This window comes from Octopus bimaculoides, chromosome Z (genome assembly GCF_046866305.1).
Source record: "Octopus bimaculoides isolate indiv1 chromosome Z, ASM4686630v1, whole genome shotgun sequence".
NCBI classification, from domain to species: Eukaryota; Metazoa; Mollusca; class Cephalopoda; order Octopoda; family Octopodidae; genus Octopus; species Octopus bimaculoides.
This window is the reverse complement of record NC_142944.1, coordinates 54279674-54302173: the sequence shown is the minus strand read 5'-3', so window position 1 is coordinate 54302173 and position 22500 is coordinate 54279674. Positions and strand designations below refer to the sequence as shown.

At 33.5% G+C, this 22500-nt stretch overlaps 2 protein-coding genes across 3 annotated transcripts in view; both read right to left on the bottom strand.

Moving 5' to 3' along the window:
* Positions 1–22500, bottom strand: part of LOC106873941 (homeobox protein OTX2-like) — a 299957-nt gene that overhangs the window by 203101 nt on the left and 74356 nt on the right.
* The window catches only part of LOC149132247 (uncharacterized), a 35234-nt gene extending 12734 nt beyond the window's left edge, over positions 1–22500 (bottom strand). The window contains exons 1-7 of the mRNA XM_089365353.1: positions 21737–22500; positions 19250–19332; positions 17900–18033; positions 16280–16358; positions 7617–7756; positions 2042–2293; positions 1341–1640 (exon numbers count right to left, since the gene is read on the bottom strand). Coding sequence (XP_089221479.1) covers positions 1341–1640; positions 2042–2293; positions 7617–7756; positions 16280–16358; positions 17900–18033; positions 19250–19332; positions 21737–22375 — 1627 coding nt within the window. The 5' untranslated portion in view covers positions 22376–22500. The remainder of the gene's footprint in view (positions 1–1340; positions 1641–2041; positions 2294–7616; positions 7757–16279; positions 16359–17899; positions 18034–19249; positions 19333–21736) is intronic.

Below are 22500 nucleotides of genomic sequence, written 5' to 3'. Positions count from 1 at the left end.
TTCCCCATCAGATGTTCGACTCGAACGAGTCAAATACGACTTTATTTTGTTCAACTGTTTTTCGAGCAATTTTAAGTTTTATAAATATAAACGCGCACGCGCGTGTGTGTATGTCTGTGTACACATTTATGTACGTATGTATGTATGTTTGTATGTATGTATGTATGCACGTATGTATGTGCGTGTCACTGTAATACCGTATCGACCAGATTGTCGGATATTGGTGTATACTGCTGGTAACAATGCATTTTCTCGTCTTGTTGCAGCTTTCAAATGATGCCCCACGCTGCCTGGGCGAGCGCATTAATAGTTCCCCTGAAAGAAACTTCAATCCGAGACAGGTTTAACTATTTTCAGTGAACTGGAACAATGTATTGGGTCATCTCATAAATAATGTGGTCTTTTCAATTGCATAAACTAAAAGTCGGATGGGGACAGGATAAACTACCTGCATCAAGTTGCTATAACAGCAGGTAGTAATTTTACCATGTCCTTATTTATAGTGCAAGTCACGAAGAGTGCAGTTCGATTTTAACAGTTATTTTTCAAAGCTATAATGGAAGTGACAAAGGAGCGTATTCGGCATATTTTGCTTTATGAGTTCCATAACAACGTAATGGAAAATGGATTCTTTTTAAATGTGTCAAGCGCCGAGGACAGTGAAAGGAGAAACACCGGCACCACAGGCTAAAGAAGGTCTTCACCAACGCGAGATAGTATCTGTTTGGTGGGGTATTCCAAAGGCTGGAGCAGTCTCAATGGGAAACGATGCCCCACCCACCATATTCGCCAGACATTGCCCCATCTGATTATCATTTATTCTGCAGCCATCAAAATCATTTGGACGAAAAAGATATGAATTCTGTAGACGAGGTCAGAACAGTACTGGAGGGGTATTTTTCATCACGGACAAGTGAATTTTTGGAGAGGGGGGAGCTTACAAATCTACTACATAGATGGAAGAGCATTATAGAAGGACTGTATATTTTAGATTAAAAAAGAACTCTGTTTATCTTAATTTTGAAAAATAAAACAAGTATAAAAAACTTTGTACTGACCCAAGAAAATTAAATCTTTTGTTCAAGAAGACAATGTGACGCCTGTTTGGGAATTGAAACCACGATCTTGTGGCTGTAAGTAAACTACCCTAACCACAAAGTCCCACTTGCATGTGTGTGTGTGTGATTGTATGTATATTGTTATTGTTTTTAATCTATAATAAACTCATTCATTTTTTCAATTCGTATACTGCTTCAATACAATTCATCATGATATAATTAATACAGTATAAATTAATTTGATATATAATCTAATTTTTAAAATTAATGAATTAAACTTACTGTACATAACTGCTTTATATCTAAATGGGCATGGAAATTTAACTTCGTCATCCTTATTGGTAGGTGTAATGGTAGAATATTGCAGTGTCGTCTTACGCGTCGGCTTTGAAGTTGTAGGTGCAAAAGTCTGACTTGCTGTTTCTTTAACTGATGTTGTTTGTGGTGGTGTAGCAGGTGGTGTAGTAGGTGGAGTAGTAGGTAGAGTAGTAGGTAGTGTAGTAGACGGTGTAGTAGGTGGTGTAGTAGGGGAGGTGGTAGTCATCTTTGTTGTTTTTACAGTAGTTGTAGATTTTGGTGTTCCTGTTCAATACAATGAACGAGAAATATTAAAATAATATAGACGATACTTGTATTAATTATAAAATAACATAATTTTTCCTTGCTAAAACTCAATAAAGATCTATATAATTTCAGAGTGGATGCTAGTTGTCTACTAGAAGTTTTGTGAAAGCTAAAATAGAACAGTTTATAAACGTATTGTAAAAATCCATGACACTTCTAAATTCTACGTTTGTTCTCCTTTTAACTTTGAAAACAATATTGCTCGCCTTGCCATTGATATATCATCTTTATATACAAACTATTGGTGAAATCCTATCCGGTTACCTAGGTTAAAATAAAAAATACTATATATTCTTTCGAAGAATCCTAAGCATTTAAAAAGAAAACTAAAAAATGAAGGACAGCAATTATTATATTACCATATAGAGCTTGTACTCCTTTTATGTCATCATTTCCAAGTTTTAGCTTTTCGCCAACTTTGGGCATTTTGTAATAAGGAAACATAATTGCGTTTACGTCTTTGGAATGATATAGTCCAAGGGAGTGTCCGAACTCATGTACAGCGACGTATAGGAGGCTTTTACCTTTAGAAGAATTAACTGACCAATCTTCACTTTCATCAAAATGTACATCGCCGTTGGTAGGCATAAAAGCATGTGCTAATACACCACCTATAAAATGGTGAAAATAAATACTTCATAATATTTATTATGAACGTTTGTGCATATATATATATATATATATATATATATATATATATATATATATATATATATATATATATATACTTTATTTAAAAGCAGCAGAAATATAACAAAAAAGACTGTTACTCGGAGTTTCACGTTCCCGTTCATTTTATGTGCTTACTCCGGTATATATATATATATATATATATATATATATATATATATATATATATATATATATTTATATAAGGGCATTACTATACTATAACGCCTCACGCCATGAGGGACTCTAAGGTCAGACTACTGTAAAAAAGTACATTTTGTTGTTGATTCACTGTTTATTTCTATTTTTCTGGACCATATTATACTGACGAGTAGAAGTTGTATAATACTACAATAACTACGAAATCATGATCTATAATTTAGTCCGATTTTAAGGGGTTGGCTTTGAGAGTTGCATTTCCTCGCATTCGGTAAAAATGTGCTTTTTATAGTAGTCTGACCTTAGAGTCCCTCATGGCGTGAGGCGTTATTGTATAGTAATGCCCTTATATAAATATAAATATATATTTCGGGAATAAATGATGAATTTTTTTCCCTTATGAGTTTTTTTCACGCTATCTACTTGATAAATTCTTGTAAAAGAATTCGTCCTATTATTGAATTTATATATATATATATATATATATATATATATATATATATATATATATATATATATATATATATATATATATATATATATATATATATATATATATATATATGTATATATATATATATATATATATATATATAACAGAATATGTAACAGTGATCGATTATTATACATATATCTAAATATACGCACACACACCTGGATAGGTGTTAAAATAAAGAAAAATATGGTGGATTCGTTATGCAGAGTATATATTTACAGTTTGTAACACTGACACAACCAATACTCAGTTCCATTGGCACATAGGGTTTTGGTATGATTTATTTGATTAGGTGATTTACGTTGAAAAATATTTAGTAAGTATATATGCACACACATACACACACACACACACACACACACACACACACTCAAACACACATACATACATACATACATACATACATACATACATATATATATATATATATATATATATATATATATATATATATATATATATATATATATATATATATATATATATATATATATATATATATATATATATATATATATATAGCTTTTATAAGTAATATTCTAAAAGAATATGTAACTGAACTTGTATTGAGTGCTCTATTTTTTGAGCAAATAAATATATATATATATATATATATGTGTTTTTATATTATTAATAAATTCATAAACTTATCAATAATATTCTCAGGAAATCAATATTTAATATTTCTAAAGATATATATCCAATATGACATGGTAATATAATAAATCTAAATTTTAAAATATAAATATACGAAATATAAATATAAATATGTATAAAAATATGAATGTAGATAAAGATACATGTGAATATAAATGCGTATAAAAATGTTATGCGTAATTAAGCATGAATATTGTAAAGTCAAAAATATAAAAAAGCCTAAAATTTAAGGAATTAAAGAATTACAGAATTTTAGGCTTTTTTATATTTTAGACTTTACAATATTCATGCTTAATTACGCATAACATTTTTATACGCATTTATATTCACATGTATCTTTATCTACATTCATATTTTTATACATATTTATATTTATATTTCGTATATTTATATTTTAAATTTTAAATTTATTATATTACCATGTCATATTGGATATATATCTTTAGAAATATTAAATATTGATTTCCTGAGAATATTATTGATAAGTTTATGAATTTATTAATAATATAAAACACACACACACACACACACACACACACACACACACACACACACACACACACACACACACACACATACACACACACATATATATATATATACATATATTATATATTATGTAGTGTATATATTATATATGTATATAATACCAATTGCATCATACACATACACACACACACACACATATATATATATATACTTTAGATTTGAAGATGTTCAATTATATGATCAGATGGCTTACTTTTTTCCATTACACTGATCAACATACTTTGGCTGACTTCTGTTTTGTGGTTGTTTTTAGTTAATTTTGAGATGCTGATTTCAAATGTGGTATCCAGGTTTTCGTTCTATAGCACACCTCTATTTTATGATGTACCGTATAAATAATTTACTTGATCAGGATAGTTTACAAAGTCTTATAGCTTCAAACCATAGGATATAATGTCAATAGAATATGAAATGTAAGATAACATCACCTTTTACTAAATACATACTGTTAATTTTCTGATATGATGGATAAAGCACAAACCATTGTACATATATCTTCATATTCATGGAACAAATTTTTGCTTTCGAAAGCATGTGGAGTACTCCATGTCTACAGTCTCTTTGAATACTCCAACAGTAGTCTGCCGTCATATGTGCGTCCCATCGGCCTTGATATATCTCCTTCATAATCTTGACTGCTTGATGAAAACGCTTACCATGTTGATCGCTCACGTCTCTGGGATTAGCAGGAAATTCATCGAGATGGCTTTTCAAGAAATGAAGCTTTATACTCATGTTGCAGCCTAAAAGATGAAAGCTTTCAAGTAATGTCTCCACCAAATCCTTGTAGTTTGCAGATTTTCATTCCCATCAAAATCCTTTCACAACAGTCACAAATGAATCTCATGTTCTTTTTACTATGTCAGCCATCAAGCTTGAGAAATTCTGGCATTTCGTTAACTGTCTGATTTGTGGCCCATCAAAAACACCAGCCGTTATTTTATCATAACTTAGGCCAGGAAATGTTGTACATAGGAATTTGAAACAGTTACCCTCCACATTAAGAGCTTTGACAAATTATTTCATTTGTCCTAGTTTAATATGAAAGGGTGGAAAGATGATTTTCTCTCGCTCAAAAAGTGGTTGGTGTATGATATTCTTCTTTCCAACAGTCAAACGCTTCCTAACTGGCCAGAGTTTCTGTTCCCAATGTTTGTCTGTCGCTTGGCTGTCTCATAAATACAGGAAACACGGATATTTTGTACACCCTCCTTGTTGGCCAAGTAAAATGTTGACCAGTTTTAGATCCACGCATATGACCCATTTGTGTTCATCATACTTAAGTCAATCTTATACAACTTTTATGTGATCATAATTCTCTTTTAAGAGTACAGAGTGACCAATAAGAAGTGCACCAAACAAGCTTCCATTATAGAGTAATACACATTTTAGACTCTTCTTTCAACTATCTATAAATAGTCTCTATTCACTAGGATCATACTGTTCAACACCCATCGCGTTTAACAATCCCCACCACGTCACAACAGTAAACAAAATCTTTCTCAGCTGTAAAGAATGCCAAGAAGTTTTTTTTCCTTGTTCTGATAAAAAGTCACGTTTCTTTCTGCAACAAATTCTTCTCTTTAATCCTAGAAGCTAACAGTTCTGATAACTCTTTCGACAGTCCTAGATCTCTTACTAAATCATCAAGTTCTGCCTGGTTGAAGTTTTCACGTTCTTTGATTGATGTCTCAACAAAGTCTATGTCACTGTCTTGTTTATGATTTACATCTACTTCACATATATCATCACTTTCGCCTTGCAGTGAAGGTAGATCCTTGAAAATGGGCACTGGTATTCCATCTGAGTGATGCGCTGGATTAAATGCTGAATGCAGATTTGGGTAACTTAAATTCTGTCATGTTCTCTTGCTATAACAAGAAGCCATTGTGAGACAAAAGTAGCAATTGTTTACATGGTTCTTTGGCTCCCAACATACCATAGGAATGCCAAATATTAGTTGTTCTCTTGTGTCCTTTGACCAATGGCGTAGATTTTCGACATAGGGTTTCCATATACTGTGCGGGCCTACGATTTATCTTAACCCCCAACTTTAATATATAAGCCAAGTAGACTCGTTTCACCTTTGTTAGGTGCTTTATGAGATTTGGAAGTTGTCTTTGACTGTCGATGATTTGTGACTTTTTATTTATTTGTCGAATTAGGAGGTGTTGTTTCGCCGAATGTAGGATGTTTATGATTTCTAGTATTGTGGCTGACAATAAATGGAATATTTACATTTGTGTCTTGTTTACATTTTCATTGTGTTTTGCCATAGAGCAAAGACAGATTTATTTTGCTTTGGTTATGAGATGATTTATTAAGTTTTGTGGGTATTTTTGTTTCTGAATAAATATATTTAAACCAACTAGTCGTGGAACGAGCGACATAACTGAGCAAAGAACAATCAAAAGTTTCAAGAGTGGAAATGATTTAAAGCTGAGTGCAAACGTGAAGTGCTAAATAAAATAAATCTCATTTGTTGCATTACATGTTCACAATACAATAAGAACTACATCGGAGAAACAAAACTAACTTGCAGTGTGAAAGTGCACAAGACTAATCTCTTAGAAATGTTTCTTGTAATGAACATGTAGACATTTGTACAAATAGAAAATTCAAAATATTTCCTTCTTTTTCAATTATTTAAAAAATAAAATGATTGACTCTTCCGGTGCATCTCGCTCGCCATCCTCTGGAGCAACGCGTTTCCCATTTTGCCTTCTAGGACCATGAAACGGTCTGAATTATAGGAATTCGAGATAATGTAAGAATTTCGTAGCTTAATTCTTGTGAACACTTAAAGTGTGCTTGACATAGTTCTGTTATTTAACTTGGTATTTGCGGGTATTTATGTCTGGCATGCGGTAGACAGTACCAGGAAAGGCAAATAAGAATATTTCATGAGAATTCTAAATCCGAAACCGGAAATAGTCAACATCTTTATTAAAAATATCTTCTATGTATTCAATATGCACAATACGAAAACGTCCTTCCAAAATGCACGTCACATTAAGTTTTTCAAAAAAATATGTTTTAACGTTTAACACTTTTTAAGAAAATCTTTTCACACACACGCGCGCTCGCACGCGCGTGTATATATTTATATACGATAATCTTCTTTTAGTTTCCATCTACCAAATCCACTCGCAAGGTTATTGGTCAGCTCGAAGCTACAATAGAAGGCGCTGTGCAATGGAACTGAACCCAGAATCATGTGGTTAGGAAGCAAACTTCTGATCCAAGATGCACACCTGCGCTCGAGTGTGTGTGTATGTGTGTGTGTGTGTGTGTGTGTGTGTGTGTGTGTGTGTGTGTGTGTGCGTGTGTGCGTGCATATGCGTGGTATGCATACATGCGTGTATTTTGTGTGTGTCACATGATCCCATCTCTCAAATACTTACCAGCACCATCGAAAGGCCAACTGTCACCGTGTTGGCCATAATTAAAAGAAATTACAATGTCTGCGTTGCCGTTCTTGATTTCATGAAATTTTAAGACTGACGCTGTCTCCCACGTGTCAAATGCTTCTTTGATGGTCGCTCTGAAAAATAAGTCATAAGAAAGTATTAATTTACGTATACTTCACATCTTTTGATGGTGCGTAGTGTGGCCGTGTTAATATGTCGTAGAATAGTGTTGTGTGGTGTATAATTGTATCGAGATCTTTTGTATGGTAGTGTTGGCGTATGTTGCAAAGGTGTAGCGTTTGTATTTGGCGCACAGCAGAGTTGGTGTAGTGCGCGGTAGTATTTCATGTAGTGTATCATAGTATTTATATAGAGTACGAGAACGTTTGTTTGTGATGTGTGCTAAAGTTTGTCTTAATGTTTGTATGTTGCATGGTAGTATAGTGCATTGCATAATGATATCGAAGGTAACGTGTTCTTGTTGATGTGATGCATTATAGCGTGACAGTGTGGTGTGTGATAAGGTTGATATGCAGTGTACGAGGGGGTGCTGAAAGGTTTCTGGCTTTAAAATTGTCGCGAAAGGCCTTGTTCGAGGTTCAAGTTTCCGAGTTCTTTTGTAGGTCTAAGAAAAACTGAAGAACTGCTGCAATAAGTATGTGAATATGAGAGGGGAATATATTGAATAAAATCATAATTAACTGATCCTCCTGTATTTTCTTTTACCCAAAGCCAGGAAAATTTTAGCACCGCCTCTTATATTAATGTCGGTGTTTTTTTTTTCTCTCATATAAATAATCGTGATAATCCGAAATATCCTTCAAAATATCCCCGGCCCGGCTCTCTTAAGAAAGAAAGACTACGATAGACTATGTATTAAGCACAAGATGGCATGGTCTCTGCTGGATTGTCTTTGGACAAACATATTCCCGCTTTGAACAAACATTTAAGCAAATAGACAAACAAGAGAACGTTCATACGTTCATCGAACATGTTAAAGAGGCAGTGTAATTTACTTTTCAGTTTGAACTTTTAAATGTATCGTTTTATGACCATGTCACAATGTCAAAGCTCTAGTATTTGTTTCAAAGTCTGGCACATGATCAGCAAGCTCATCGAAGGGTGCAAATCGATTATATCGGCCCCAGTGTTCAAATGGTGCTTATTTTATCGATTCTGAAAAATTGAAAGGCAAATTTGACCTCGGTAAAATTTGATCTCCGAACGTAACGGCTGAATTACCGCAAAGTATTTTATCCTGTGTGCTAATGATTCTGTCAGCTCGCCGCCTTACATTCAAAACTCTAATATAGACATTCTTTGAATTGTGTATGATTAATATATATTTATTAATTCCTCTTCAAATAAAAGTAAAAACCGAATAAATTGGTTGTACAACAGTCGACCAACTGAAGGGTCAGCAGTTTTTACTCTATCACGGGAAGTGAGATGCGTCAGTAGTCCTGGATCCAATAACTTCAAACTGCAAGATATGCGATTGGGGAAGCATCATATACTTATTAAGACTTCTAAGAATGATTGTTTAAAATCCCACTCATAGATCATTCAATTAATCTTGATAGTTATCCAACTATCCTGATAAAGAATCCATTAAACAATGTGGCTCCTGATATACAAAAGGACGGCTGTGGTCATTATCCTTTATAAAGGTTGACTTCTTGTCTCTCTCTCATTTCTCTTTCATCTCATTCTTTCTTCATGTATGTATATAGAGCAAGATATAAGTTAGAGGTTATGCAACCATCTAAGGGACAGATGTATCCTTAAGCATTCCTGGTGTATTACCTCAGTATGTATGGTCCTCGCTATAAGGTATACGGTAGTAGGTAATTTAAAGGTAAAACCATGGTTTAAAATATATACAGAAGATAAGAAACGGAGCAATAATTAACAATGAGAAGTGAATCATTGGTGCTTAAAAGTCATTGTTTAACTGAATTTAGAACCATTTATAGCTGTTTCTGTTTATCAAATCGGAGTTAGTGGACTGTCCCCATTTACTGCCACACGCATCTAATGAAGGAATCTACTAACACATGGGAATATACAAATCACCAAAATATAAGCCTATAAACTTAACGAACTTTTTTTCTTCTTTTTCTTTTTCTTTGCCTTTCTATTCTCTCTAATCATTCTGAAGATGTTTATTAAATATAGCGAGATAAATGTAAATTTACTCCGATTTGATAAACAGAAACAGCTGTAAATGGTTCCAAATACAATTAAACAATGACTTTTAAACACCAATGATCCACTTCTCATTGTTAATTATTGCTCCATTTCTTATCTTCTCTGTATGTATGTATATAGATAAATAGATAGATAGATAGATAGATAGATAGATAGATAGATAGACAGACAGACAGACAGACAGACAGACAGACAGACAGACAGACAGACAGACAGGTAGGTAGGGTAGGTAGATTGATAGACAGGTAGATAAGTAGATAGATAGATAGAGAGAGAGAGATAGACAGACATAACATACATTCCACTCCCTATCTTTCGTCCCTTCCCCCTTCTCTTCACTTCCTTTGTTTCTTTCCCACATTCTCTCTCTTGTCCCCCTTCTTCTCTGCCTCTTTACTCTCACGTGACTACAGGTCATTTCTCTCACCGGATCTTTTTAAAACGGGGGCCACATTTTTCATTAATGTTTTACGTAGTGTTTTTGGTACCGAAAGACTTTCAAACTTCGTATACTTATCTATTTTGTGTTATAGCACAGAAAAATATTTTTGTATTCGAATTTATTTCATGTAAAAAATTGTCTTATTTCGATAATTTCAACCAATCACTGACGTCCATTCAGCCGATATACATTAAGTGCCGACTACATAAACAAACGATTCTTCGTTTTATTTGCTTTTTTCATTTTAAATTTGCTTTAACCCTAACCCTAACCCTAACCCTAACCCTAGGGTTAGGGTTAGGGTTAATTGTTTCAGAATCGTTTGTTTATGTTGTCGGCACTTAATGTATATCGGCTGAATGGACGTCAGTGATTGGTTGAAATTACAGAAATACGACAACTTTAACATGGAATAATTTATGGATTTTTTTTTTTTTAAGAAGACTACGAGAAAAAGATGTTTTATATGACACATTCTACCAGTGTTCCAAGTTTCAAAGTGTTTCGTTAATGAAAAATGTGGCCCCCGTTTTAAAAAAGATCCCTCTCACCTCTGTCTTTTCTGGACGCCACGTCCATATAGATAGACGTCATTTTTCTCGCCTCCCAACATTTTTTCTCTCCGTTTTTCTCTTCTTCTATTTTATTCTCTTCTATTAATTCTATATTAACTTTCAAAATTTCTCCCCGGCGTTACCCATAACAATTCGCCTTGGCCTAAAGTTTGCTTACTCTGTACGTCCATTCTGTAGTTGATTGTTCGTTCGAAGCTCTAGCTCTCCACAAATTTTATATTTTTAAAATTTCTGGATGCTGCTATTTTATGAAGTGTTCCTATCTTGTCATTAAAAGCACGAAATAGAAAGTAATTAACAGTCGACAACTGAGGAGGTGTTAGACTTCTTTTGGCATTTTGTCTCGTACTTGTCTCTCATTATGGGTTTACGTATTTTTCATTCATTGGTGATGTCCTGTTCTTATTCTATTTTATATTTATTTATAATCGAACACCACGCAGCCTTGTCCACAGTAAGTTTTTATTTCCATTTATATATGTATGTATGTATGTATGTATGTATATAGCTAATCATGAGGGATTATCAATCAGGGTAAAACACGTTATAAGCTCTCTGCTGGCATACGAGGCTAACAATATTATTTAGATTAATGAAGAAATCCAGGTATTCTTAAGGCAGTGTCCAAGGTTATGGTTCATCAGAATTCTATATTGTTAATCCGTGGATGGGCTCCAGACAAACTTTTTTAACACAGAGTGTATAATGCAAGTAGAATATTAAAATCTTAGATGGACTATGTGTATAAATGGCCCAAATCAAATTTCAGCACGGCAGTTGGAGAATATCTAACATATAAACAACGCTAATATGGTAATGTGTGTTGACCTGACAACAGACACCAATACTCTTGCTTCTATTAAGCGACCCTTTTCTCTGTCCTTCCTTTTCTTCTCTTCACTTTGTAACCTTTCTTCTTTTCTCTATTCTACTTGCATCTTTCCATCTTTTTCTCCCTCCCCCATACACTCACCATTCCTCCAGTGCTCTGCTTGATATAACCAGAAATGGCTCTGACAAAAGTAGTATTAATTTTTTTAGGTCGTTCAATTTGTCTCAATTGATCAATGGACCAATTGAGTAAACTTATCAGAAATGTACCTATAATGACTACTGGAAACAGTTATAAGCCAAATTTGATCCAATATAGGAAAATATATATATATATATATAACATAAAACATATATTTATATTTATATTTACGCCCTTTGCATGTCATTCCAGAGATTGTCACCATTCAGAAGTACTTTAGTGCATTAATTTAGTTTCTTTAGTACTTCTTTTTTCATTGTAAGACTTTCCTCAAATTACCACTGTGATTTGAGGCATAAGGCGGGTAATATAATGTGAATATTACTACATTTAAGTTGTGTTAAATACACTATGAGTGTATCCCAGACCAAATTTGGAAAGTGACAACACGGATGGTGGTGTGACATATTCACGTATGTACGATTCAAATCCACCGCGACTTCTATCTCTTCTGTCTATATGGAATGCAGTATAGACATTGGATTATGTATCTCTGCACCATTTATAACTGCAGTGATATGTATCTCTGTTAGTGCAATGATTGATTGCATGCAGAAAAATCCTTCAGGTAAGCAGTTTTTCATTCGTTGTTTTGTAAGAGCCGCTGATATCTGTCATCAGTATTCGTGTGATCGTCGGTTTGGCGACAATTGTGCTCATCTTACGTGTATTATTTATGGCAATCTTGTGTGTTTATGTGCATGGTTTAGTTTCGCTTGCAACAATGCCAGTTGCTGTACCATATTTTGCGTTACAGTTAAAAAAAGTTGCTGTTCCATTGTTGTAGCTCGTGCTGCATCTGCATACAGTTTTATGGTGGTCTTCTTTACTATAGTTGCGAATTGTTATATGAATCATTTCAGTCGTGATTTTATTCTATCTTATTGGCTAAGTGAAGAGTTGTTTTTGCCATGGGTTCATTTCTGCCTGAGTTCTGGATTCGCAAAGCGGTAGTTCGTCCCCATATTGCCATACCAACAATCATCTTTCACATAGAATTTACTGATGGTGCGTGCTTGACGTACCATTTTCTCGTTTCTTTTGCTGTTTCCTTCTGTGGCTTTCTTTTAAACTTTGAACTCGGCTTCATCAATCTTTTATATGATTCCCTTTCCTTCGCTGTTTGAAAGATGATGTTGAGGCTGCTTCTCTTAAGCACTTTCAAATTCATTTTTGTTTTTCTATCAATTTTTACTCTCCAAGAATATGACTATCCACATTATTGTTGTTTTCCTTCTTGGGTTTCCCACTTGGGGCTTCAACATTGGTACTCTTCTGTGGGTCAGGCGCTTCACTTGGAGATTCACAATGTTTAAAAATAGCACCCAGTTTATCCATCTGTGACCTGATGAGTACATAGGAGCGGACAGATTCAGTCTTTTTCCGCTTTATTTGTGTCACGGATCCATTACTTTTCAATGCTGCCGCCATGAGGCTGTTGAGTGAATCATTTCTGGCTTTTAGCCCAAGCTCTGCGGAACAATTCTATTTCGGTAATCTTCTTTCTCCACATCTTCGCCGCGCATTTTACTTCCTACTTTGTGGTGTGTGACTCTGTGTGCGTATATGTGTGTGTGCGATATGTTTGTGGGTGGAGAGAGAGAGACAAAGAGGGGGAGAGAGAGGGAAGAAAGAGAAATGATTAGAATATGAGAGGAGTGAGAGAAAAAGAGAGAGGAGGAGAGCTGTGAGTTAGCGGACAGTGGAAAGAAGGCTAAAAGGCAAAAGTAAAGACAGAAATAAATATTGTACATATATATATATATATATATATATATATATATATATATATATATATATATATATATATATATATATTGGGTTGGCAAGAAATTTTTTAGTCTCAAATACGAGTAATTTTTTCATACAAAAAATGAACTTGAATCAAGTTGTATATTTTCCATTTTGTTCGGTGACCTTTTGCCATCTTTCTGGCAACTTCATGTATATACACACACACACACAGACACACGCACATGTATATACACATATATATGTATAATAATAATAATAATAATAATAATAATAATAATAATAGCCCGGATGCAGAACCCGGCAGTGGCTCTCATGGCTTCTGATCATAACTGATTGGAAGTGTTATCTTGTACATTGTTTTGTCTTGGTATAAAAGATGGACTGCAGCAAATATTCTGCTCAATACCACAGATTTGCTTGTCAATCGTTTGACCTTAACCAGTTGAGCATGTCCCTTGGTGGCTGACGATATGTGCATCTCTGATCAGGAGCAGGAGTTGTTTTGTTCAACATCCTTAAACAAACCTTATTCAGGGACCTTTTGAGCAGGATGGGCTACTCGACCTAAAGAAAATTCTAACTGGGCCCCACCTGCGAGGTCATGCGCTGTTTATCTTTATATGAGATCACCATGGCGCGCACATATGGTTGTGATGTATGTGCCTGGTGTACCATTATCAGACGGGTAGTCATGATGGGTATATTGGGCTTCGTATATTTTACCCCAGTGTCACTTTGATGGCATGCATTGCTCTCTCACTCAGTAATAATGATGATGATGATGGTGATGATGAGGATGAGGATGATGACGACGACGACGACGACGATGACGATGATGACGATAAGCAAATGGGAGGCACACGGGCACGACAAGATCCACAACTTCCGGTTGAAATATCTAACCGGAACACATAAAAAACTGGCTGAGAAATTTATTCACATACTAGCAGAGCCAGAGACAATAACTGAATGGCTCACGAAAGGGAAAACTATCCAAATTTTTAAATCCACTAAAGTGGCAAACCTCCAAAATTACAGACCAATACATTGTCTCCCTACAATTTACAAAGCCTTTATTGCAATAATATCGCAGAGATTGAACAAGCATCTGGAAGAAAACAACCTGTTTCCAGAAGAGCAGAAGGGATGCTGCAAGGGCTCATATGGCTGTAAAGATCAATTATTGATCAATAAAGTCATAACTGAAGACAGCCGCAGAAAGAAGAAAGGCCTCAGTATGGCCTGGGTGGACTACCAAAAGGCTTTCGACAGTGTTCCCCACACGTGGATTCTGGAATCACTAGCCATAAACAAGGTGGCACCAATTATTATAAAATACATAAGGCACTCTATGAACAAATGGCAGACAGTGCTACAGCTCCAAACAAAAGAGGGACTTGTAAAAACGAAAGCCATCCCCATTAGAAGAGGAATATTCCAGGGAGACACGCTATCTCCACTCCTGTTCTGCTTGGTACTCACACCTTTAACTGAATTGCTAAATAGAACTGGATGCGGTTACAAATGCTACGGGAAAACAGTCAGCCACCTTTTATATATGGATGACCTAAAATTATACGCTAGAAATGATAAAGAGCTGGAAACACTACTACAGACAGTACATGGCTTTACCAAGGAAATAGATTTGAAATTCGGATTAGAAAAATGTGCCAAAGCAATCATGAAAAGAGGAAAATTAGTTAAAAGTAGCAACATCACACTAGATAAAGCCAATGAAATAAGAGAACTAGACGAAAGCCAGCCATGCAAATATTTAGGAGTCAATGAACTAGATAGGATACAACACACACAAATGAAAGAAAAATTTTTTTTAAATGCTATAGAATACCTCAGCACATACCCAAGACGCACAGTGCTGCTCTCGGTAGTGCAATGAAAGCACGTGATGAAAATACGACTACTAAATAATAATAATAATAATAATAATAATAATAATAATAATAATAATACTGATAATAATAATAATAATGATGATGATGATGATGATATTTAATATAATAATACGATAAAATTTTCATATTTATATAATTAGATATGAAAAAATGACGCAATGATATATAATTTAATAACATAACTTAACATGATGTAATATCACCATATAACATGATAATATAATATAATTCTGTAATATAATATAATTAGATATATAAATAATAATAATATCAAAATATCAAAATAGTAATAATATCAAAAAATTATGCCATAATATTGTAATACCATAACAGATTATCAAATAATATTATATCACATTATAATATAATATATTTCACAGAATATGTCATATTATAGCAAATTGTATCGTGCAATATTATATATTATATGATATAATAAAATACTAATAATATAATGGGGTGATCACAATATTGTAATCCAATATATACATCAATGTAAAAATATAATGCAGAAATTTGGCCATAACTATTTAATCATAACTATAATATCATGTAACATAATTGAATATCATAATTTAATACAACACAAACTTCAATGTTGGAAACTTCGGCTGTGTAATGATTGATATAAATTTGAGTCGATTTCTATACATTATTGCGTTTAAAGAAATTAAGATGAAAGAAAGTTCCTCAATAGTATAGACATTACAATAACAAAACATTATTACCTTGTGGTGCTAAAGTTCAATGATTTAACAGTATTCACAATTTTATAGGATATGTTGTTTTTCCGCCATTTGTAATTATCTGCATAAATCAGAAACGAAATTATATATTATATTAGTAATAAAAGTGATGATGATGATGATGATGATGATGATGATGATGATGAGGATGACCCTTCTACTTTAGGCACAAGGCATTAAATTTGGGGGTGGGGGTTAGTGGATTACATCAACTCCAGTACTTGACTGGTACTTTATCAATTCCGAAAGGATGAAAGGCAAAGTCAACAACGGCGGAATTTGGATTCAGAACGTACGGACAGGCGAAATGCCAGTAAGCAATTTGCTCGGCGTACTAACGAGCTCACCACCTAATTCCTTCTATTGAAGACACTGGGCCTGAATACTACAGTTTGAAGAAACTGGGCAACTACGACGATTTGAAGTGGGAAATACGAAGGTTGTGGTCAATGAAGAGAGTAGACGTGATACCAATAGTAAATGGCGCACTTGGAAGTATCAGCAATCAACTGCCAACATGACTGAAAAAGATTGATGCAAGTTTGAAGGTTGAACACCTAAAAAAAATCAGTATTGCTTGGAACTGCAAGAATTCTTCGCAAGGTTCTTGAAGCTTGACCAGTAAACAAGTGTCACCTTAGTCTACCTAGTTGCGGAAAGCTGACACTCTCCATCATACCCAGCAAAATAAGCTGTGAGTTTTAATACAGTAATAATAATAATAATAATAATAATAATAATAATAATAATAATAATAATAATAATAATAATAATAGGATGGGCTGGAGTAATTATTTTGCTTAATACCACAGATTTGCTTGTCAGTTGCTTGACCTTAACCAGTTGAGCATGTCCCTTGGTAGCTGACGATATGTGCATCTCTGATCACGAGCAGAAGTAGTGGGGAAGCATCATAGTCATGTGTTGAGAAGAATTCTTTTGGGGTTTGAATAATTCACCTTTGGAAACATGGGTGTTTTGCTCAACATCCTTAAACAACCCTTATTCAGGGACATTTTGAGCGGGATGGGCCACTCGATCTGAAGAAAATTCTAACTGGGTACCAGCTGCAAGACCATGCGCTGTTTATCTTGATATGAGATTATAATGTCTTGCACATATGGTTGGGATGCATGTGCCTGGTGTACCCTTATCAGACAAGGACAAGGATGCCATTGTTCTCAAGAAAAATTTGATCGGCGACGAAGATCAATTAAACAGCTTAGTCCGTAAAACATTCAAAGCAGAGAATAAACACAGTTTGCCTTTGGTGACAATGCCACCTCTGGGGATTATTGACTTGGGATAAACCTTGTCGACATCCTGGCATTGCCTACGTACGGAATTATGTCGAATAGATATCGTGTTGTGTGAGATGGATATGGATATTAGCCAAGTCTATCATTTAGATCATTCCATTACTTTCTTTGTATTGGCTACGGAGAAACAAATTGTATAGCAGAAAAAATTGAAAGGGCCGCCTTTGTGGAAAATAAAAGTAGTAGTAATAGTAGTAGTAGTAGTAGTAGTAGTAGTAGTAGTAGTAGTAGTAGTAGTAGTAGTAGTAGTAGTAGCAGCAGTAATAGTAGTTAATCTACTTACGATTAATTTGAAAATTGAATACAGTTTTCCCGTTGAACATATCAGGCACACCACACCTTGGAGATCTCATCTGTTCCAAAGTCTCAGTGTTAAATTCACCGGTCACATTCAAGTTTGCGAATTCCTGGAACTTCCTATCAAAAATAAATGAGATTTTACTGAGTATCATATATTGGCCAATTGACTGTCCCTCAACATATCGCATTTATATCGTGGAAGAGTCATGGTAGTCATTGGAAACATATATTGTCATCTTAATGTTTGATTACGAAATACTATTAACATCATTTGATGTACTTTTTAATATGAACACTGATAATATTCAACTTTGTAATGAAGATCACTTTGAAAGATTAAGCCTGTCAAATCGTCACCAGTATTTATTTTAAACCTTGGACTTATCCTACCGGACTCTTTTGTGCTGAGCAGTTAATTTACTGTAACGTAAACTATCCAAAACTGATTGTCCAACGGTGTTAACATAGTCACAACATAGAAACAAGTACATACACACACATACGAGCGGTCTCTATACATTCTCCGTTCAATCACAGGCATTGATCGATCTTTGGCTATAGGAGAAGATACTGTGCTTCTTATGCTTCTCTCCCGCTCTCCTGTCTCTTTCTCATTAAAATTTTGTAAATAATAGAGACTTTAGGAATCCAAGCGCTTACAGCCGTTAGCACTCATGTGAATACTGCCAAGAAGAGAGCAGCTGCGATTTATTTTCTGAGAAAGTACGTAATATTCTGGAATGCAAATAAGCTCTAATTAAATTACTTGCAAACATAAGCTTAATAAAACATTTTAAAATTCGGTTTACCCAATTTACTGACGGTATAGGCATATATAAGTAAAAACATGTATATTTATGTAACTGGGTGAAAGTTGAGTGCGGTTATTTGTTGCAAACTATTATCTCCCAATCATAATCTAGTTGATAACATTTGACTTTGTTATATACTTTAACTTTTGGATGAAATATTGTGTTTTCTTCCCCTTTTATGCAAACTATCAAATTTAGCCTGAATACCCTATAAATAAACAACCAAACAGATAGACAGATGGATAGTTAGATAGATGGATATATATATATATATATATATATATATATATATATATATATATATATACAAAGAGAGAGAGAGAGAGAGAGAGAGAGAGAGAGAGAGAGAGAGAGAGAGAGAGAGAGAGAGAGAGAGAGAGAGAGAGAGAGAGAGAGAGAGAGAGAGAGAGAGAGAGAGGGAGAGATACAGACAGAGAAACAGATTGCAAAGCAGGTCTGATCTTTTTTGAAATTTTACAAAAATGAAAAAGAAAATTGTATGATTTCTCTATTTCACTTACTTGAGAGCTTCAGTCGTAGGATTGGTCAATGAAAGCGGAGAGTACGGGGAGTTATCTATATAACCGAACTGCATTAAGAAATGCTGCAACGAAAAATACACATTTAAACTTTAATTACATTTTATAATATCTTATTTTAAATGTACAAAATCAAAAGTCCTCTAAATTAACACTTAAATGCGCAATAGTGTCACTGTGAAATGTGTATCACGCCGAAGATTAGAATCTTATTGACAGAAACTTTGCATGTGCGTTTGATTAAGCTTAAATTATCTTTATAGACACATACTACAATTATACACACAAGATATATACGCAGAGTAATGTACACACACACACACACGTATGTGTGCATATATATATATATATATATATATATATATATATGTGTGTTTGTGTGTGTGTATATATACATATATATATATATATATATATATATATATATATACATATATATATATATATATATATATATATATATATATATATATATATATATATATATATATATATATATATATATATATATATATATATATATATATATATATATATATATATATATATATATACATATATATATATAAATTTAAGGAATGGAGTAAACGTATGTTATAACTGCATACTTTATTCCGACATATGTTTCGAAGAATTACAATTTATGTGATCCATAGGAATTGTCGATGTTAAAAATGTAAGCTTCTCCTCAAGGAATGTATGGGAACCATCTTAAACGTAAGACATTATGACCGAATTATTATTTATTAGGATAAAATAAATACATATAATTAAATATACATATATACATACACACACACACACACACACACACACACACACACACACACACACACACATATATATATATATATATATATATATATGCATATATATGTACATTATTTATATTTTATATAAATATATATATATATATATATTTATATAAAATATAAATAATGTACATATATATGCATATATACACACATACGTGTATATGCCTACATATATATGAATATATATACATGCGTATATGGGTACAGGGCGTCAAAAAAACGTGAACAAAATGAGAAACGAAAACATAAAAAACAAAAGCATGAAAACGAACTTTTTTTTTTCGAACACCGAAAGAAACAAACAGAAAAACGAGACCATTAGATAAAACAGGGGACAACTGATGAAGAGATTGTTCTTTATGTTGCATGTCTTGTTTCTCTCTTTGTTTTGTTTTTATTTTTTCATTGTTCGAAAAAAAAGTTCGTTTTCTATGTTTTTGTTTTTATGTTTTCGTTTCTCATTTTGTTCACGTTTTTTGATATCCTGTACCCATACATGCATGCATATATACATATATATATATATATATGTAGGTATGTACATATATGTATGGATATATGCATATATTTATATATTATTTATATTATATGATCGAGCGCTACGCATCCATTTCCAAGTAAGTTTTATCTATCTATCTATATTTATCTATCTATCTATCTATCTATTTATATATATATATATATATATATATATATATATATATATGTGTGTGTGTGTGTGTGTGTGTGTGTGTGTGTGTGTGTGTGTGTGTGTGTGTGTGTGTGTGTGTGTGTGTGTGTGTGTGTGTGTGTGTGTGTGTGTGTGTGTGTGTGTGTGTAACAAGGGCACTAAAGCACCAGTTTTGCTAAAAATAGGAATCAAAAATACCCCGACGCCACAAAAATTAACGCTAATCAACTGAAGAGAATCAAATGCTTTTGGCGTTAAATTCGAAATCATGACACCAGGTTAACTTGTATTTTTCAGAGATAAGACGCAATCCTTCCTCACTTAGTTTTTTCCAATCATGCTTGTAAAAATTTAGTGTTAAATCTAGTGGCTTCGGAGTATTTTTGATTCCTATTTTTAGCAAAGCTGGTGCTGTTGTGTCCTTATATATAATTGTTATATATATCTACTAATTTTGCATATATATATATATATATATATATATATATATATATATATATAGAGAGAGAGAGAGAGAGAGAGAGAGAGATATGTATGTATGTGTAAGGCTGCAGGTGAGTTGGTATAGAAGATTTCCCTCAACCTGCAACATTATTAACTAACATACAACTGGTTATGCAACATACAAAATATTACGGTCAGCTTCAACAGGCTAAGATGGAATGAATATTGAATATTATCTACTAATCTCCTGACAAAGATTAAATAGAACATTGAATTTTTTCAAGTAAGCATGGGTAAAGTCTGATAGTATTAATTTTTCATTCAAAGCCAATAATTTATAACTGTTACTCTTAGTTTAGCAAAAAGGTTCCTGTTTCGAATATAATCTGAACTATGTCCACATCCAGAAATAAGACACCTGTTGACGATTGGAATGGAAAAAACGATAAAAGTTTCGTGCTCACGAAGTTAATAATGCAAAAATATATAATTTACTAACAATTTATTTCAGACAGATATTAATAAAAAGTATGAACTTACATAAGCATTTACGCGTGGGACATCGTTTGCTGTTGCATCCTTAAATTCTGGTACTTGATGCTTTATATTTTGTCCATGCGTCTCTGTCATTCCATCTTGATCAATATTGCCGTCCATCATATTACCCTGCTCACCAAATTTGCTGTCCACATAATTTTTCTTGTTTTCTCTCACCTCTCTATTTTCGTTGACATCTTCAGCCTTTTCGTTTTCTTCTCTCTCATTGCCTCTTTTCTTGTCTTTTGCGTTTTCACCACTGCTCACTTTTCTGTTTTCCTCTATCTTTTTATCACTGAGTTCTTTTCCTTCTTCGATCGCCATCTTTCTGAGATCTCTTTTACTCCGATGTCTTTCCGTTTCCACCTCTACCAGCTCTTCTTTTTCTACATTATATTCACCATTTTTGAATTTCTTTGAATTTCGATAATTGCTTAACTTGTCCTTATCGTCTTTTCCGTCGTTTTCTTGTCCCCACGCTAACTTCTGATTCACTACGATACCATCAAATTCTTCATCCGTACTGTCATTTCCAGATGTTTCTATAACTTTGGCAACATCAAACCGTTTGAAATTAACACCTTCTGCTGAATACATGTATAATAGCATCATTAAAATGCATCCCGTATCTACAAACCTCATAGTTATTAATGAAGTATTAACGAGTTCTTTCGTTTATATATATATGTATATATATATATATATGTATAAGATTGTGGAGGTACGAGTGTATATGCGCGTTTATTTTCTTTCTGCAATGTCACAAT